General features: G+C 37.4%; 1 protein-coding gene across 2 annotated transcripts; it reads left to right on the plus strand.

Annotated features, from left to right (window-relative positions):
• Positions 1-738: 738 nt before the first annotated feature.
• LOC311293504 (cytosolic phospholipase A2 gamma-like) lies at positions 739-17,915 on the plus strand. Of its 2 annotated transcripts, none has more exons than XM_084413851.1 (15): positions 739-860; positions 6,783-6,894; positions 7,137-7,245; positions 8,819-8,961; positions 9,091-9,292; positions 9,774-9,876; positions 9,959-10,099; positions 12,600-12,665; positions 13,164-13,208; positions 13,315-13,440; positions 14,469-14,612; positions 16,139-16,216; positions 16,306-16,460; positions 16,942-17,107; positions 17,190-17,915. In XM_084413851.1, exons 2-15 carry the CDS (start codon positions 6,869-6,871, stop codon positions 17,345-17,347), a joined length of 1,662 nt encoding a protein of 553 aa, XP_084269977.1. In that variant the 5' UTR covers positions 739-860; positions 6,783-6,868; the 3' UTR covers positions 17,348-17,915. The 2 variants fall into 2 exon arrangements, with proteins under 2 accessions (XP_084269977.1, XP_084269976.1); XM_084413850.1 differs by having other exon boundaries at positions 751-860; positions 6,869-6,894.
• Positions 17,916-20,972: the final 3,057 nt, after the last annotated feature.

A 20,972-nucleotide genomic window follows, 5' to 3' on the forward strand; every position in this document is an offset into this window, starting at 1 on the left:
CATCTGATCACATTTTCTCTGTCTGCTGTAACTGTGTTTGGCAAAAAAAAAATCGTCAAATCGTCAACTCCCTGACGAAGGCTTGTATGCCGAAACGCGTCGGAGTGTTTTAATAAAGGTTTAAAATGACCAAGCCATAAAAATAAAGGCTTTTAAACCTTTCTAAAGAGAGTGCCTTGGAGTTTCCAGAATCTTTTCCACTGTTATATAATACTTTAATAGTTTGTTACATTTTTGACACTCCACACTGACACTGAGCAAAGCAGACACTTCTGGCATCTCTATGTAATCAGTCAGTGTCAGGGCCCATTTCAATGCTGACTCTCTTTGAATCGAGGGGGCTTAACCCCCCAAATAACCAAAATGAACTAAGTTAGTTTGACCTATCATGGCACTTTGATTTAGAAAGTTCTGTCAAGCTGAAGTTTTTAGGTGCTTAAATAAAATAAATACATCATATCCTATGTAAACAAGTATTTGTTAACTAGGCTATTACTTTATTGCAGTTATGTTATCAACGCAAGATGATACTACAAAACACCATTTCCTAAAAATAAATAAATAGATAAAAAAATATAAATCTCATGATGGAGCATGACCCGGGAACCCGCTAAATGGTTCACACTTCAAACCCCCCAATGTTCAAACCAAAACTACGCCCCTGTTTTGTGTGTGTGTGTGTGTGTGTGTGTGTGTGTGTGTGTGTGTGTGTGTGTGTGTGTGTGTGTTTATACATTTATAGGAAACATCTCCACCCTTAATGATGCAGTTTAGTTTCAGAGTCTTGTCAGAAAGAAGACGGCTGCTGTGTTGCTGAAGAAATCACGATGTTACAAGATTTACAAGACCATACAAGAATAGTGAGTATATCATTTAAAGCGTTATGGTGAAACAATCTATATTGTTAAAAGCGCTATATAAATTATAATTAGAATGTGACTGCAGTAGATCTAATGAATCAATGAAGCCTTTTTCAGTAATTAGACTAAATAACATAACAGTGATCTGCACTAACACAAGTACATAGTCAGTTTGCGGGTGAAAAATATTGTGGGGGATTTTATTTTCAGGATAAAACACATTTCCATTGATCCACATATGTGCAATGTTACTTAAATATTCTATAAATAATTGTATGTCTGAAACGTACTGCTGCAATTTTGAACCTATAATCAGAACATAAACAAAACAAAGAATTTTTTTAATGCATTTATCTGACTCTATTTAAGACTACAACTGGTATAAGTGAAATCACAACTGAACAGCTCTGTCTATCTGAAAATAAGTTTATTTTTATAGATAGTGTCTTAAACCCTTCCTGAGCAGGGACGTATATATATATATATATATATATATATATATATATATATATATATATATACAGTGAGGAAAATAAGTATTTGAACACCCTGCTATTTTGCAAGTTCTCCCGCTTAGAAATCATGGAGGGGTCTGAAATTGTCATCGTAGGTGCATGTCCACTGTGAGAGACATAATCTAAAAAAAAAATCCAGAAATCACAATGTATGATTTTTTTAACTATTTATTTGTATGATACAGCTGCAAATAAGTATTATTTGTTATAATACAAATACTATAATTTGACAGTAGGTTTCACTGTCTCTTGGTTCAGGGATATAAAGGCTATAAAGCTCTTAAATTCTCCTTTATTTCCCCAATGAAATGTTTCCATCGTTCTTGGACAGAATCCAGAGTTTACCTGTAAGATCAGGACACAGGCACAAACCAAGCTCCTCATTACCATGGTTTTATGGTTTCTATATCAACAACAACAACAAAATAATAATAATAATAATAATAATAATAATAATAATCAGAATAATAATAATAATATTACTAAGAATAAACTATGGAATTTGTAATAAAAAAAAAAAAAAACTCTAAACATTGCCCTTATATCACCTAATATTCAACTTAAAGCATATAGTAGTAATATTAATAATACCATAAAGCAACATTTATACAGTGTTAGTGTGTTAAATTTTTATAGGATGGTGCTGTGTGGATTGAAAAGCTTGCATTTACCATTTTTTAGCCTTATACAGTTTACCTCTACATTTCAGTTTACATGGTCGGAGCTATTCAGTCTAGTTTCAGCTTGTTTTGCCACAGAGCCTTTAATGTTCACATGTTACGCTTGTATTGAATTCAAATGGATTAACTGGCGCTGGCTATAACTTCAGTAGAGCGGCAAACTTTACTGTGACTGCTGCATGTGATCGTGGTTTAATCAGGTAGCGCCGGTTCATCACTTGGCCTTTAGTGTTTGTTTCCCATGCACTCGCAGCACTCCTGTAAATAACAGCAATTAATATGTGTGGGGGTGTGGTGGAGTTTTGGCGAGCGGCCCACCAGGGAAAGTTCAAGTGCTCCTGATCGGCTGTCAATCCTTTCTTCGGCCAATCACGTGTCCTCTCCATGCTCGGTCCCTGGGACCAGTTTTGTGATCTTTGGCCAAAACGTTCAGAAGTTATAAGCAAAATTGTAAATTTTTATACCTCCTGCCTAGCCTGGCTAACGTCAGACCTCGTCTCATTGAGACGTGGTCTGGGAACCACATGTTCATTTTCTCGTATTTGAGGCGTGGTTTACGAATGCCCAGAGCCGTTTATTGGGCACTACGAATGTCTATCAAATGCGCCTGTACGTAGCTCATAACCAATCGTTTCAATTATACCAGATGACGTATGTAGAGCGACAGAAATTCGACGAGGAAGAAGACGATGGGTCAGAGATTTATGTGTACACATAAGTGTATCGAAAGGTAACTTTGTGTCTGCTGCTATGTTGGATCCATAGATATAAACAAACTGCTTCGGTGTGTCGCATAGACGTCGTCATCGTCTTGCTGCTCCCTCCCCGTTCTGTGATTGGTTCCCTTTTTGAGGGGAAAATCTGGTCCATGGTGTCCAGGCTGCCTAGCAGCGTGAATAAAATCGCGCTGCGCGCAAGGCAGCATGGGGAAACCCAGGCTACCTCCTGCCCACTAGGTGGAACTGTGTCCAAAATGTGCAGGTACCCTCAGGTCATGGTTGTTTTAACACACCAAGTTTGGTCAGAATACGCGAAAATGTTGCGGAGATATAGCCAGACATCCATTTTGGCATGCATTTTGTCAAATTCGTTTGTGCTTTATTCAAAAATAGTTTGACAAATCAACTTGAATTCCATAACTTTTGTCTGCAAGGTCTGAAGATGATCTGGTTAATTAAAAATGAATGGAAGTTAATGGAGACATATGACTAAAAATTAATTTGTAGAGTTCTCTAATTAGGGGCCAAGCGCCGAAGGTGCGGAGGCACCTATTGTATCTGTTCCCGTTCTTATTCTTCTTCCGATTGGGAGTCTATGGCAGCCCATAGAACCGCTTGCGGGAAAGTTATGAAATTTGGCACACTGATAAAGGACAGTCTGAAAAGTCACCATAGCAAATTTGGAGTCTCCAACTCAATCCCTCTAGCGCCACCAACTGTCCAAAGTTTCACTCATGTTTATGCTAATAACGTTTGAACCACAAGGGCTAGAAACAAAATTCTTCTTCAGTTTTCCTCTCATTCCTTGGCTCAAGCCGATTCAAGAGCACCCTATGACATCATTTTCCGTCATGGAAATTTGTCTGCCATTTTAAATTATCTGAAAAACATACTTTTTCGAACTCCTCCTAGGCCGATGCTCCGATTTTCACGAAAAGATAACCAGATCATCTACAGACCATGCAGACAGAAAGTTATGGAATTCATAAAAAATTATCAAACCGTTCTCGAATACCGCGCAAATTAATATTACGTAGCGCTGTATCTCCGCAACGCTTTATCGGATTCAGACCAAACTTGGTACATATCATCACAAGCATGACCTGAGGCTATGACGAAACATCCGGAGATATGAAAAATGGCTATTTTTGCAACAAATTGTCCAAAAATCATAAAATTGGTCTTGTTAGATTCAGGGCAACATGCTGAGTCGACTGATATCCAATTTTACCATATCGGCCATTTTGGCTGTCGGTCATTTTGAATTTTGTGCTAAAATGCTGTATTTTAAGAACGCATGAACGGATTGTTATGAAACTTGGTATGGGTCATCAGCACGATGTCCTGAAGGAGCCTGAGAAGTTTCGAAACAGCGCCACCTAGTGGTGAATTTGTTTTTCTTCAAATGCTTATAACTTTGGGTGTGGTCGACTTATTTTCACAAGATTAATTTCATTAGATTCATGAATCCTTGCCAAGTCCAGAGATACCAAACATGCTAGGTTTCGCCTTACGGTTTGTGTAGCGTTGTGATTTAGCGCTTAAAAAACATTCGCCGATATATTCGAAACCGCTAGTCCGATCGAGACGAAACTACCGTCAGAAGTTTGGAAACATAGGTCGATAACTAAAATGGTGAGACTGAGCCTCTTGGTGGCGCTATAATAGAACAAAACACCTTTTGGTCAAAAGTTATAACAACATTTTCAAATCTGTTTATAACTTTTAAATAAATCGGCCTATTGTAATGCCACTGGTCTTAATATATTCCTTCGGTCACGCTGAGAACATAGATACCAAGTTTTCCTTATTTGGCTGAACTTCTTGTCCGCCATCTTGATTTTCATTCAAAACCTACTTTTTCAAACTCCTCCTAGACAGTTTGTCCGATTTTCACCAAAATCGAATCGTATCATCTCGAGACCGTGCCGACTAAAAGTTATGGATTTCGTGTCGATAGACGAAACCGTTTTCGTATACCGCAGCAGCAAATTTGAGGCATGATGCCAAAAGCACTATTCAGGCTTCATCTCTGCAATGCCTTGACATATTGACACCAAACTTTGTGGGCCCTATCTTGCACCCAGCGCAATTGACTTTGTACACCGACGCATGTTTCATTCCTATTTTGCACCCGCGCAAAGCGCGCTTTTCCCTCCACAGAAGCACGTCGCTAAACTAGGGAATGAACTTGCGCTCCCTGGGCGGTTCAGCGCAAGAAAGGAGGCGTGTTCCGGCGCAAACGTTCCCTGGTGCTATTTTACTGTTCCATAAAACAATTGCGCCACTGGCCAGAAAAAACCTTGTCTAAAGTCAGTGGCGCGTTGCGCGTTGTTCATTATGCTATTTTAAGGGCGCATGCTTGACCATAATGTATAGAGTGCACAACGCTCATACACTGTGATTCTCTAATCTACACAGAAGCAGCAGTTTTCATTTTTGCAAATCATATTATTACAAACGATAGATAGATAAAGCATACATCTAGCTTACACATTTACCCACATTATTATATGCCTGTTTAACCGAAGCTAATTTGGGTGTGTTTCTCCCATCCCCAATGTCACTTCTCTCTCTTTTACGGCCGTGACGAGAGCGTTGGTCTCCTCGGCTGTGAACCCCTCTTGACGCGCGCCTGGCAAATCCGCCGTTATAATAGCAATACGCCAAGGAAAAAGTGCGTCTGCTCTTAAAGGGAATGTGAGATGATGCTCTGATTGGTTTATTTCACGTTACGCCCAAACCACACCTATGAATAATGAAGCTACTTCAGACCAACCCCTTTTAGATTTGCGCCCGGCGCAAGAGTCATTTATCCCGCCGGGAAAATAGCAACAGCGCCGAGACCCGCCCACAAAGTTACTTGCGCTTTGCGCTTTGACACTTGCGTTTCAGATCGTTAAAATAGGGCCCTCTATGTGTCATTGTCACTTCACTCTGACCACATCACATCAGTTTTGTAACTGCGCCACCTATTGGTCGAAAGTGATAATCAATCAAATCATATTTTTAATAATTACTGTTTCTATGATTTTTCAGCCATTTGGCCTAAAATCCTCTTTAAATGTATTTATTTGCTCATTGTTGCAGTTGGTCTGACACTTTCAGCAATGTTGGCATGTCTTGTCATCTTATTCTGCTTGGCCCCGGTAATTGCTGCTTGCAGCTATATTTGGAATTGTTACTAGTAAAAATTGAATTTGAGAGCTCTCTAATTGAATTCTTACTAGTACAAATGCAATTACGACGAGTAACGTTGGGTATAATTTAAGCTAAAATGGCTTGCCATACTCAGCGGCTTATATCCGGTCTCTCCACGCCAATTACTGCAACAAGACACAGGTGTTCGTCATTTGCACTTGACCTACTCGCATTTGCTCGTCTCCTTTCTCTCTCTCCCGTTACAGACCTCGCTGAACCACGCCCCCTCGCCACAGTGATATAAAAAGACCAAAGTCATAGTGATGTACAGTAGGCTATACTACAGGCTATAGCAGATGGACGAAAAGTTTAACGCTATGCGTTTCCCTAAGAAATCCATTATAAAGAAATACTACTATAGTATAGGATAGACCTTATTGGTAATGCATACTATATTCAGGTAAGCAGATGCCCTCAGAATATGAACGTAACACACCAAGACGACTTCAAAGAATTAGTAACGACAAAAAAACAACTGAGTTGTCGTCTCGCGTCGGCTGCATCTAGCACAGACTACAGCCGACTGCAAATTAGCACGTGTGTTCTGCCTGTAAGAAAGCAAAACACAAAATAAACAAAGTAAAGATGAGTTTGACTGATACATTTTTTTTTTAAGGTTTGTAAAGATATCGCGACATATCTTTACCGTGTATTCTTTTGGCCATGATAACCGATGTTGTGGTGTGAAAAATCTGATATTGTGAAAGCCCTAGTTTGTATTCACTATTATTTGACAAATAACCAACAATATATGTACAAATTTGCTGTTTAAAAAAAAAAAACAACCTTTATTATTATTTTGTTTAGATACACTGTACATTTTTGTGGGATTCAGGACCCCTGGTGGTTTTCAAAAGATTTTCAAAAGTAATATCAACTCTCCTGTTTCATAGATGAGTTCATCCAAACTCCAGGAAAGGTATGTAATCCAGCTCAGATTCCTGCAATGATGAAGCAGTGCACTTTATTACATATACTGCTACATAACTTACATAATTTTAAAGTGTATAACAAAATGGATCATTCTGAGAATAACTGTTCAAAATGAACATTATGACAAATTGTATTCAAATCAAGAATATATGTGTTACAAATACAAATATATTAAATAGAAATGTGTGATGATGATGTTCATGGTCTGTCTGTCTGTCGCTGCAACAGTGAGGTGAGAATCGAACACTCTCTGAATAAGAATGAGGAGATGTTTAGAGTCAGCAGGAGAAACACTGTTCAACAAAGCCTGCAGAAACTTGGCATACGCTGCAGTGTGGTAAAACATCTTACACTTTATACATCTGTCTGACTCCGAGGTCGCGTTAGACTTTTGCACTCTATGTTATTTTGATGGACAGGATTGTCAATATTGTCATATTTTAATGATAATAAGACATTTAATAGCTTATTTTTTCGGTCACATTTTTATTCACAAACTTACAGGACAAGCATATAGGCTAGGCATTTATTTATATTATGAAAATAATGTTGAACAAGAGGCACTTGTCGTGGATCGTGAGTGAATCCGATCATCCCTTCCACTTATAACTAAATAAACGTGAATGAACGTCAGAAAATATTTTTAAAGATACAGTAGCCTACAAATTACCAAAATCTGTATCATGTCTCGTGTAATCGCTCAATCAGTGTTGAAAACAATGTCAAGTAACATTATACCTCAGAAAAGCCCTTTGTAAACTTAAACTTGATAATCCGCAAGAAAAAATAACTCTAGAGAGGAGCGTTTTGCAAAATATATAATGCACAATATTACATCATCTTTTTCTTTCTGTTCTTTAATATATAATGCATGCTTGAAAGAATCCATCAAGTTTTAATGACAGTCACCGTTTAAAACAAAACAAACTGTGTAATCAAACACATTGGCTTGGACAGACTTTTTGGTTGAATCCGAAATCTCCCCCTAAACCCTCAATCACTATTCCCAACGTTAGTCCACTAATACAGTCCACTTAAAGGTGTGAATCAAAACGAGTGAGTGAATTCAGACAGCCGTTGAGTGTACATCAGTTGTACACTTATTATTGCAGTGTATTGTGGGATTGAATGAGTGCACTCGATAACGTCCACTATGGTTTCGGACACCACTAAAAATGGCTGTTCCCTTAAAGGGGTCATATAATGCCATTTTTGTACAAGCTAATATGATTCTTTAGGGTCTAAATTAAAAGTTTGTAATATACTTTAATTAAAAATTCTCATTAGTATAGTAAGAAAACACTCATTTTACCTGGTCAAAAACAGCTCTTTTTTCAGCACACCGTTTAAGTGCATGTGCAAGATAATGAGAGTGGGAGGGGCGTCGATTTCGTGACGTCACAAAATCGAACGGCTTGATTTGAGATGGGGGAAAACATATAAGAAGATTTAAAAAAAAAAAAACACTAGATGGATTTTTATCATTTTATGATGGTTGTGTACAGGCACTGCCAACACACATTTCAGTACAATCAACTTGTAAAAGTGCATGTACCATTATATGACCCCTTTAAATAATTCCCTATTTGAAGGTATAGTGGGCGATTTCTCATGTCAGTTTTCATTTTAATCTAGAGACTGAACTTGCGCTCTGCTGCCGCACTGGAACACACTCGCCACCAACTGGACAGGGGACGGGTGGGAATGTTACATGTTACAATGGGCGTATAGATATCCCTCAGTGTAATCTGTAAAAGTGACGGATGCCGTTCAGATTTTTCCATCACTGCTAAAAAAAAATGGTTAATGCGACCTTTGAGTCTGACTATACCTTCTTGAAATAACCTACAAAATGCTTTTGTAGCTGCTGAAAATCAAATGTTTGCAAAATTAAACCGTGTGTGTTTCAGGATGAAGTGCGAAACATTGCATTAGTGGGTTCTGGAGGAGGAGAAAGAGCCATGGTGGGTTTGCTGGGATCCCTGGTTCAACTCGATAAAGTGGGATTTCTGGACTCCATCCTTTATCTGAGCGGAGTCTCTGGATCTACCTGGTACGAACCCTGAGAAAGAACACACACACACACACACACACACACACACACACACACACACACACACACACACACACACACAGATTAGTTGAAAGTCAAAAATTACAGCATTATGTTGTTCTTCTGAAGGTGTATGGCCTCCTTATATCAGGAACCAGACTGGTCCACCAAACTAGAGGCTGTGAAAGACAAGATCGTCCAGAGACTCAGCGGTCCTGCCGTCAGCTGGGGAGATGCATTTGCCAAACTGAAGAAATATTACTATGGGAAAGACATCTTCAGCTTGACTGACTTCTGGGCAGCGATGGTCGTCACGACATTTGTGAAAGAGGTCTGTAACTATTCATAACACAGCTTTCATGACTTACGTGATTTATGAGGTAGGTCACATTTAGGTTTAACAAGTTCTATGTGTTAAATAATTTTAATAGATAATAATATAAATATTTAATCAATAGTATAAATATTGCAACATTGATCAGATTACAAAGTACTACAAATCTGCCTGCCATCCTCTGGTAAAGGATGAAAACCTTTCATAAAAAACATACTTGCAAAAAATGAAAATATTGGATTCATAATCTAATTTTAACCTGGAAATAAACAAAGGTTTGTGATTTCAAATAAATATAAATATGTCAAATAACATAAGTAATAAGTACATTTCAGATTGTGCACTAGTTAGGTCGCTTTTCTTTTATAAAGATAATTTGAGTCATTTTTATCACTTGAACTTGCTTGTGATTGAAGACATTTTTCTAATTGTCCCTGGTCTCCACTACAGTAACATGCAGAAACTGCGTTCTCTATAGATCGATGAACACACACTCTCAGAGCAGTGGAACCAGCAGAGTAAAGACCCGTTTCCCATCTACACAGTGATCGACAAGCAATTCAAACAGAAAAATGAAGGAGGTCTGTGTGTTTGTTTGAAAGAAAGAGACAGACAGTTAATTTGCTCATTCCGGCTGTTATATGGATGTGTTTCTGTCTGCAGACCCCTGGTTCGAGATCACTCCACATGAAGCAGGTTTTTCCCTCACTGGAGCGTTTGTGGGAGTCTCCAGCTTTGGCAGTCAGTTTGACAAAGGCTCTATGATCAAGAAGCAGCCTGAAATTGACATGCTGTACCTGCAAGGTAACAAACGAATAGATTGATAGTTTCTGTGATGTATTGATCCGGTGATCGGGTCTGTAGTACAGTAGTTATTCATTTCCATGTCAAAACTGAAATGTAAACTGTAAGTGTGGAGTGCCCTTTGAACAAGTGTCCAGTCATGTTGTTGTTACAACAGATGCCTCCAGAACGGCCTGGGGCGCTGTGTGCAATGGACATGCAGCTTCAGGCTCCTGGATGGGACCTCAACTGCAGTGGCATAAAAATTGCCTGTTGCTGGCAGTGGTGCTCGCCCTGCGCTGGTTTCAACCATTGCTTCAGGGCAAGCATGTGTTGGTCCGTACGGACAACTCCGCGACAGTTGCGTACATGAAACGCCAAGGCAGGGTACACTCACGTCACATGTCACAACTCGCTCACCATCTCCTTCTCTGGAGTCAGCAGCGACTCAGGCCATTCACATTCCAGGCGAGCTCAATTTTGCGGCCGACGAGCCCTCACGACAGATCATGCTTCCGAAAGAATGGAAAATCCATCCCTAGGTGGTCCAGCGGATCTGGAGTCGATTCGGGGCTGCACAGGTAGACCTTGTTGCCTTCCAAGAGTCCTACTACTGCCTGCTTTTTAATTCCCTGACCGAGTCATGGAGACATGGAGGATTTGAGTGACCGGCGGTGGTAGACACTATAACTTAAGCCAGAGCTCCCTCTATTAGGTGAGCTTATGCTTTGAATTGGAGTCTGTTTACTGAGTGGTGTTTTTCCCGTCGGGAAGACCCCCAGAAATGCCAGATCAGCTCTGTGCTTTCCTTCTTGCAAGAGAGGTGGGAGCGGAGGCTGTCCCCCTCCACCTTGAAAGTGTATGTTGCCCCCATCGCAGCACATCAAGATGCAGTTGATGGTAGGTCGCTGGTCATTAAGTTTCTGAGAGGCGCCAGTAGGTTAAATCCTCCCAAGCCGTGCCTCATCTCCTCCTGGGACCTCTCTGTGGTCTTTTCTAGTCTGCAGACAGCTCCATTTGAGCATCTGGAATAAGTAGAGCTTAAGATCCTGTCTCTAAAGACAGTGCTTCTGACCATACCTGAGGGGGGCCTGCAGGCATTTTTGGTGAGCGAATTGTATACTATGAGTTTGGGCCAGCTTTATCTCACAAGGTCCTAAGACCCTGGCCTGGATATGTGCCCAAGTTTCCAAAACTCATTTTAGGGAGCAGGTTGTGAACTTGCAAGTGCTGCCCCCGGAAGAGTTTTGGGTGAGTTACTACAATTTGCAGACATGCAATAGAGTTCTGATGTTCCAGCGAACAGTTGTGACAATTGAGCTTACAGTTTAGAGAATGTTAAGACAAATTAAGTTTCGAAAAATGTGCCAAAGCAATTGAGAAAAACTGTAAGTAATATTAATTACTATTAAAGGGGTGGTATTTTTTTACAAGATGTAGAATAAGTCTCTGATGTCCCCAGAGTGTGTATGTGAAGTTTTAGCTCAAAATACCCCACATATATTTTTATATAGCATGTTAAAATTGTCGCTTTTTGAAGGTGAGCAAAAACTCACCATTTTGTGTCTGTCCCTTTAAATGCAAATGAGCTGCTGCTCCCGGCACAGGGGCCGGAGCTTCAACAGCTTGTGTCCTGAAATTTTCAAAAACCTTTAGCATTTTATGTTCAAACCGGAGTCAGACAATTATGGAGAGACTTAAGAAGAAGTGACAACATGTAGACAACATTTCTGAATGGTTAGTTGATGAATTTATGTAGCTGATGTGTAGTTATCTTCTAGTCATTGATTAGCATATTCTATCTTAAGCTATAAATCGTTTTCAGGGGGCGGGGTTTATGTAAATTCTAGGGTTGGTGATGTCACTAACCGGGAGGAATGTGGTGTAGTCTCTACCAGCTGTTTGTTGTAGTCCTTAAAAAACTATTTCTTTAAAAGCAAATATCTCCCTTTGCTTTGAACTTTGAGCGTCGTAACTTTGCAGATGTTGTTTATGCTCAAACAGCAACATTACACACTAACTAAAGTTAGAAAAGTGAAATCATAATCAACCACCCCTTTAAATAATAGGCTATAATGGTTATGGGGTTTGATAGTGCCTGACAGAACACACATCCTGTGAATGTGAATGTAATGTCAGAGGATGGACAGAAAGACGACTCATGGTTAATACTTGCGATAGCAATCCTTCTAAATGTTCATCTTTGTTACTGCTTCTTCTTGGGTGAGCGTGATTTTAACTCGAATAACATCCCGTAGTCCAGTAACTTTTCCTTTAAGTAAAGTTTAATAACAAAATTTACTGGAAAAATGTTACACGGTCAAATAACGGTATCACTCCAATATTGCATCATACAAAACTAACAATCACTGCCGGAAATGAAATCAGCGTTAATACGAAATATTATATTACACATATAAAATTATTTACTCATAATTATTTACCGATTGCTTAATTATATATATATATATATATATATGTGTGTGTGTGTGTATATATAGATATTGTGTGTTTTCTGCAGCTCTGTGTGGCAGCGCTTTAGCTGATGGAGAGGAGATTCTGAAATTCATCTGGCAAAAGATAAAAGGTACAGTTGCATTTGTTCTCAAGATTCACTTCTGCCTAAAACTGCCAGTCAATTCATCAAGGGCATATAATTTACTGTATTAGGAACACTAGGGACATGTCCCTACCAATATCCAGTGACTACTGAGTTGTCCCTAGCAATAATTTTGATCAAACAATTTAAATATATTTATGCAACCACTGTTGTTGAAATTTTGGCCGCATCTGAAACGGGTCTTCCCACTGACATTACCTGAGAAGTCTAAGTAAATAAGTTAGAAAACTGCATGCGCTCTTTCAAGGACATGCATGACCTTAAGGATAATGGAGAACATAAGGTAAATGTTTAAACAAGTTTACCCTTTACCCAACTTTAACTTTGTTGTTAAACAATATACAAAGCAAACTGTTAGTCAAAATATCCTCAAAGTAAAAACAACATTGAAATAAGAGAGGTTTGGGGGATGGGGGGATGGGTAAGGTGCAATTCATTGTCATATGAACTCTTTTTGGTTTTCAGATTTATTTGAAAATAAAAAAAATATTCTTGAGGAAATGGGGAAAGGTAAGTAATTTCTTATTGATTTTAGTTTTTAATCAGTTATGTAGTACAATATTTGATAAAAAAAAAAAAAAAAAAAAAAAAAAAAATTCTTCTATGTTTTCTTCAGAAGATCCAGACCCATCTATAGACAAGTGTTTCCAGGTGATCTTGGACCTTGTGGACATGAATCTCTGTGTTTTGGATGGCAAAGATCCTTCTGCTTATGATCAATCCATCAGAACAACACTGACCGGTAAACCTTTTATTAAAGTGCAGTAAAAAAAAAAAAAAAAAAAAAATCAGGATTACATTTTTACATTTTTTTTTTTTTTTTGAAGAGACACAAACAAACAAACAAAAAATGTATTGAACATTTCCCCCAAATTTTTTTTTAATATTGATGCCAAATAAAATGTGCCTGTTCAGACGCACTGTTCAGTGGTTATACTGTCAGATCACGTCTAATATCCACAGTGCATGTTTTCTTGAGTTTTTGTCCTCTTGTTTTGTCGGCTGAATGACTGACACAAAGTGCACAACAATACAACCCACTGACTGGACAGTATGTCCCTCACAGCCTTGCGTTCACGTCAAATTAAATATGCCATCTACTGCCCATAGTTATCACATTATATGGGGTAAGTTGTCACAACAGGAACCTGCTGTTTATTGACAGTGATTTAAGAATACCTTTTATTTTTTGAAATATTAAATACTATTTCAATTCAAATATAGCTCTATCTCACATCATATCTGTGTTTAAAATATTTTCCAACTAAATTTAAATAAACAATTAATGCAACAACGAAAATGGATATGGCAACGTAAAAATATCAAACCTCTGACTGAGGTTAATTTACTTAAATTTTTAATACATGAAAAATTCGGGTTGATTCGAACCCCTGCAGACAATCAGTTGGTCAGAACTGTGTAAAGACATCAAGTTGAGGAAATTCACTCTCCAGACTCCAGAATCTCTTTCAAGGAGTTTTCTTATGATAGTTCAAATGCAAATAAGTTAGATTTTTATATGCACATTAGTATCAGAAAGAGCTTTATTCTATATGGTCAGGGTTCTGCCAACAAACATGAGATGAAGCTGATTAATCCAGAAAACAGTTGACTTTCACTGCGAAGGCGTCTGCTCAGCACCCCTGTGCTACTTCCTAAAGGCACAGGATCTGTGGTGACGGTGAATACCGGTATTTTGATTGGTCAAACAGAAATCCACTGTTTTGGGCAAAAAAATTATAACTCGCTTATGTTCTTCTCTTTTTACAGACCTCGCTGGAGGCATAACTCAGCTGATTTTTTCAGAGGGGAAGCTGGATCTCACTGACAAAGAAGCTGCAAAACTGTATATGGAGCGTTACAGCACGGATGTGTGCAGCAATTTGAGTGTTCGGTTCAGTTTCTGGCCGTTCGGTAGGTTGAACTGACAATGTACTTCACTTTTGATTTTCAAGCCAAATTAATGCATAAAGAACAAAGCATTTTCATATTTTAAATATAGCCATATCTGAGCTTCCAGTTTGAACCAGTGTAATTTAATACTTAATGCCCAAACTTTCTTATACTACGACCCTAGAGACGCATCATTTATCTTGAGAACCGCTTAACACATTTTAGTGTGTTAAACTCTCTTTTAGTTAATATTTTTATTTTCCTTGTCATATTATTAGATTGAGAATGGTACCCTACCCATGTGAACTGCAAGCCAAGTACTGACAATAAACCAGATTAAAATGATAACTTATCCTATTTATTTATTAAATACAAAATAATCACTGTCAGGACAGACCATAGTAACAAAGTAACACATTACATATATATGGTAACACTTTATTTGACAGTGTCCTTGTTATAAATGTAACATGTAGTTACCATGGTAATAACAGTAAATTATGCATAATTACATGCATGTAATATAATCCATTTGCATACTAACCCATGCATGCAACTAACCATCAACCGAATCCTAATCCTACCCTAACCATATAGTTAGTACATGCTGTTGATTATTATTACTCAGTACTTAAATATATAATTACACTGTAACAATGACACCTTAAAATAAAGTACAGCCATATATATTAGCTATATACATTATAGATAATATATTATCGCTGCCATTTTAATCACTGAAGCTGTCAATTACAACGTGAGGAACACAACGCTGCACTGGAAAACTCCCGTTATTATCAACGAAGCTGTCTACTCTCTGCAATGAAGCTCAAATTGACATTGTGTAATGAAAGGATTCATGAATGTGCAGAACTCGCTCTGAACAAACACTCCACCGGTTTAGGCGGCGAGTGGATTCTGACTAACTTAAACACTTCTGATTGGCTGTTGTGTTCACACACTCAACAGATATGCATGTGATTGGCTACAAAGCTCAACGCTGCAAAAAGTCTTTGTAAATATAAACCTTAAACACTATTAACAGAACACTTACACAAACACTAATTTTAAAGCATATTTTCTTTCTTGGTGCTTTGCTATGTTTATCAGTAAAGGACTCATCAGACTGATTCAAACCATGAGTCTGAATAATACAATAAAAGGACCAGCTGATAGTTAATTTCAGTCTTTTGTTCATGAATCAGACTATAGGCCTACAGGTCACGCTCTGCATTTGTGTTGTGTTTGCAGTCCATGAGGAGTTGGATTTATAGACAAACCTTTTTTTTTTTTTTTTTTTTTTTGAAAACCAGCAATGTACTAGATATTTAAAGCTAAAACAAATACAAAACACTGATTCAAAGAACCTATAATGAAACATCAAGAACCTTATAGTCAAGTCAAGAACCATATACGGGCAAAGTCTGTCCTAAGAACCCTTTAGGTACCCAACAAACCACTGAAGAAACTTTCAGTGTATTGAGTGTATTTGTCAATATGAGTGTGTGTTTTTTGTATTTGTCAATATGAGTGTATTTGTTGTACAGATTTTTTCTTCAGCTTTTGTAGATGCATCTTTCAGTGGATTTGGGGCAGGAAATATTACTTTCTCAACAACATGACAGGTGAGAAGAGACTTGCTGATTACTGGCAATTCAATGTGAATAATAAAAACCTAATGTCTCGCTGTGATCTCTCACTAAAATACTGTCAGTTAAACCAGTCCCCATTCCTCTACTGGAAAGTGAAATGAGAGACTATATAGACGCTGGACTGTTGCTCAACTCACCCTATTTCTCAGTGCTGAGAAAAGAGAGAAACATTAACCTCATCATTTCCCTGGATTTCAGTGATGGTGATCCTTTCACGGTATTATATATAATTCTCTCTAATATAATAATGCAAACTTACTGTCATATAACCTCATTTAAAGGATTAGTTCCCCTAGAAATGTAAATTCAATCATCAATCACTCACACACACTCATGTTGTTACAAACACCTATGACTTACTTTCTTCACAAAATGAGATTTTTTATTTTTTTTTAAGAAGTGACCACCAGAGGTCACACTAAACTTAAATGTACAGAATAAAAATAATTTAAAACACACACAAAAAAAAAACACTGACAGATACTGAAAGGCTGTGTATCATTTTAATAATAAAAAACAACAACATTTAAACATGTTTTAATTTAACCATCTTTACATGGTATATTCAAAGAAAATCTAATGGAGAGCTATCTGTTAGCATTCCCATTCATCTGAGTGTCAGTTTTTCGGCTGACACATGAACCCCTGGAAGTACTTCCACTTTTGATAAAGTGATTTGCAATGCTTTTCCTCTGCAGACAGTGAAGGACACTGCCAAGATGTGCAAGGAACGAAACATCCCTTTCCCTGAGGTCATCATTCCCAATGGACACTCAGAGAAACCGAAGGACTTCTATGTGTTCAAAGGCCAAAACGTTCCAACCGTGATTCACATCCCTCTCTTTAATGTGGTCAACTGTGGAGGCAAGTTATGATCTTACAATATCCTGAACAGAAATATCAACTGATATTGTGTTCTGATTTAAGTGTGTCACTGTTTCTTCAGATGATATTGAGACCTGGAGGAACAAATATGGCACGTTTCAAGGTGCTTACAGCGCTGAGATGATCACTGATCTTATGGAGGTCGCTGGAAAAAACATCACAAACAATAAAGCAAAAGTGGTGGAAGAGATTCGTGCGATCCTTGGGCTTCCGGTGTAACATGATCCAGGATCCAGCCGATAACATGACTAAATTTAACACTGTGACTAAACATAATTAATGACAATCAAAATACAGACTAAACTGATCTGCATATTAATTTAACAATAAATATTGTTTAATTTCATTTTCTATCTTTAATAATCATTTAACATTTAATCAGCATTATTACCTTTTCTGCAAACTGTGATTTGTGTGATATTATAAGATTATCAGAGGTTGGTAAAGTTTGTGATTCATTTCTTTTTATATTAAAAATGTTTCTACATGATTGACCTTCATTAAAAATAGCTGACCATCATTGATAAAATCAGCAATAACAAACTGGATTACAAGTATAACTGCAGATTTAAAAAGTTGTATTACTTTTACAAATATTGTGTTCTTTCCCATTATTGTTTCTGTTCCAATATTCTGTTCTGAAGTTGAAATATTAGGGTTCTGTTGAAAAAAAAAACATAATATGATCACTTTACAATATTATTTTTATTTTCGTGACAATATTTTAGTGTAAACAATACAATCTGTGGCAGTTTGGAGGCTTCATAATAAAAATATTACACCTACATTGAAAGGATTTTTAATTCATGTCTAAAATATCTTCTATTAGCCGACACCATGCTTGATCCTTTACTGCTTCCTGTAATTTCTAAACTCAATATTACTAAACTCTGTTTGGGTAATGTTAGACGTTTCTAAGTGACCGCCTAAATGTCCAAAATCCTAGAAATTTAAGTACAAGTGATAAAAGGTATTACGTTATCCACAGTAGCTGATGTGTTTTATGACTGGAGCTCTGGATTAACCAATCAGCATCCAGGACCACAACTCTCAGTTTTGTAATAATGAGCATTTGTGCTGTTTGCTATGTGATATAAAATGACCAGGACAAATCATATTTTGAGTCATAATCTTATTGATGGCAAATGTGGCACAAATTAATCTGGAGGAACAACCTTGTTTTGCTGCACATTAATATTTGACCTATTTAGATTCTTAACTCATCACCATTGTGAAGATTGATGAGTAACTCAACACACCACATTGTCTCCAAGGTAGGAGAATTTTTTTTTTTTTTTTTTTTAAATCATGTGTTAGTAATAATGTGTATTAGCATACACAGTTGAACCTTACAACACTGATATTAGTTACTGTAAAAACCTGCTAACAGTCAGCTGTGACTGTTTACAGTAATTTACTGTAATTTGTGGTTGGAGTTATGGTAAAACAAATAGTAAATTCGACAATATCAAGCTGTAATTACCATGTACAGTAAAAACTGACTGTATTTACCATATTACTGCTATAAAAAATTAAAAATAAAAAAATTAAATAGGTCCTTCATTCAAATTCATTCATATTTTAAAATATACTGCCCAAACTGTGTATATTTTCCCATGAATAAAATAGTAATAGTTACAATAATTAATAAAAAAACACATTGTTAGTCCTACACAATCCAATCATAAGTGGACGACGCTAAATGCAGGTGTAAACAGGGTCTAAAACATTTTGAGCTTGTCCACTTTTGACCTCTTCCAGAGGTAGTCGAAAACACATTCGACCAGATTGCTTTCGTAGGGTAAACGGTCATGTGTTCAATGTGTTCGAACAGTCACAAAAGATGCCTACTCTCCTCCTACTTGTTACAGATCTGCCAGGCTCTCACACCAGCCAATCACAGCGCACTCCTTCTCCTGAATTCTGATCACACACACCTGCACCTCATCATCACCCTCATCACTTCCACTATATATGCACACACCTCGTCCCAGATCATTGTCCGGTCTCGTTTTACATGAAGTGGACACTTACCTTACTTCCTCCAGCGATCTCCAAGATATCTCCAGCGAACCTTCTCCAGTGTCTCGTCTCCATTCTCTTGAGCTTTCATCATTCCTCCGTGTCTCCGTTCCCACCTGTGTGCATCAGCTCCGTCATCCATCTCTTCATCTCCCAGTCATTGAACCTGTAAGAAGGAACATTCCATTCACCGCCAGAATCCTGCTCTCCAGATTATCATTGAATTTCTTATACCTGCTTAATGCTTATCCGCTCATTGTTGTCAATAACACATCCTGTTCACTTCTATCTTCCTGCTTCCATAACACTACTGATTTAATGAGTAAACATTATGAAACTCGTTAACCATACAGGATTTAAACTTTGTCGGCTGAAGACCCAAGTTTAGTTTGAATATGAAACCAAACCATTCCTGATTTCGAACACACACACTCAGCGTTCGGCTGGTCTTGCGGCTCTCAGAGCAGAAACTAAAGCTGCTGCTCTCCGTATGTTTTTTCCATCGTCTCCGTTCACATTTATGCCAATTGTGTGAGCTTATTTCATCCATCAGATTGAAAGATCTGAAAAAGTCCATACATTTACTCAGGCCCGATTAGATATTTGGAGGCCCGCACCCCTCCACCTTTCAAATGAATTAAAAAAACATGTGAAACATGGGCCTATATGAAATTCTTTCATATTCTTGTTTAAGGTTTATTTGTGTACCGTGTTTTGCAACACACATTGTTTCAAAGTGATTGGCACTTTCACACACTATGAAAAATAATGTTAAATTTGCACATTTAAAGTGAGTATTAAATACAATTGTTCATCTTTTCAAAAATGTATATTGTAGCAGTTTCAGATTAGTATCAAGTCATGCATGTCAAATGACTACAATCTCACCATATTCTGGTGATTAGCGCACTAACCACCAGAATATATTTATTTACACCTTTTATTGCATATGCAGCTAAAGTGTCAGAGGAGAGCGTTATGAACACCTGACATGTGAATAAAGACCATTATGTCTATATTAAATATCCCAAGCACATAAAAGAAGGCTTCAAAGACTTTTAAAATATTTTGCTAACACAAACTAAATACAAAACTATTGAAAGTATTGAAAATGCAATAACAATTAAAATTAACTAATTGCAACATAATTCCAGATACATTTGCATGTTACGTTTTGAGACTATTTGTCTATTTAGGTGCATCGATTGCCTCATTATTGTAGATTTAAGTCTTAATTCAGTGATTTGATGATGATGTGATGATGCTAATCTAAGAATCTAGTGGCTTTACCTTTAAAGTGTTAAAAGCTCCCAGAATGAGACTGGGTTGTCAGTTCACATATTACGCATGTGATGCATGAAAATGCAAACTTATATTTACAGATGTGACAATGTTACCATCAAACAAGTGACTTTAGTATAAATGATTTAAAGAATGTATAATATTCAACAATATTATTTATTTGATTGCAGCTACACTTGGATGGGAACTGACCTGAGCTGGATGATGACATCACTGTTTTTCTGCAGAACTGCTTTATAGATTAAATGAACTAATTTAATAATTGATGATTGACTGACTTAACTGACTTCAGCTGAAAAATGCAGCTTTTTTTCTTTTAGAGCTGCTGTACAGCCGAAATGAACTCTGTTGATTCATCTAATCATTTTCCTGTTATCATTATAAAGCTGATTTGATCTGTATACAGCCCTATACAAATAAAGGTGAATTGACTTCAATGTACCTTCTGTTCTACTGCAAGTTAGCTACATGTATATCAAAGGTGAAGTGCCATGCAGTAAGCACAAGGTAAATGAATTAC

The sequence above is a fragment of the Rutilus rutilus genome (assembly GCF_951802725.1).
Source record: "Rutilus rutilus genome assembly, chromosome: 7".
Taxonomy (NCBI): domain Eukaryota; kingdom Metazoa; phylum Chordata; class Actinopteri; order Cypriniformes; family Leuciscidae; genus Rutilus; species Rutilus rutilus.

What these genes read in the sequence shown, in the direction of transcription:
- LOC311293504 (XM_084413850.1), top strand. Translation starts at nt 828, where the DNA reads ATGTTACAAGATTTACAAGACCATACAAGAATA. An exon ending in CATCAGAACAACACTGACCG is followed by an intron (nt 13,441 to 14,468) that starts GTAAACCTTTTA and finishes CTCTTTTTACAG; the next exon opens with ACCTCGCTGGAGGCATAACT. An exon ending in TAATGTGGTCAACTGTGGAG is followed by an intron (nt 17,108 to 17,189) that starts GCAAGTTATGAT and finishes CTGTTTCTTCAG; the next exon opens with ATGATATTGAGACCTGGAGG.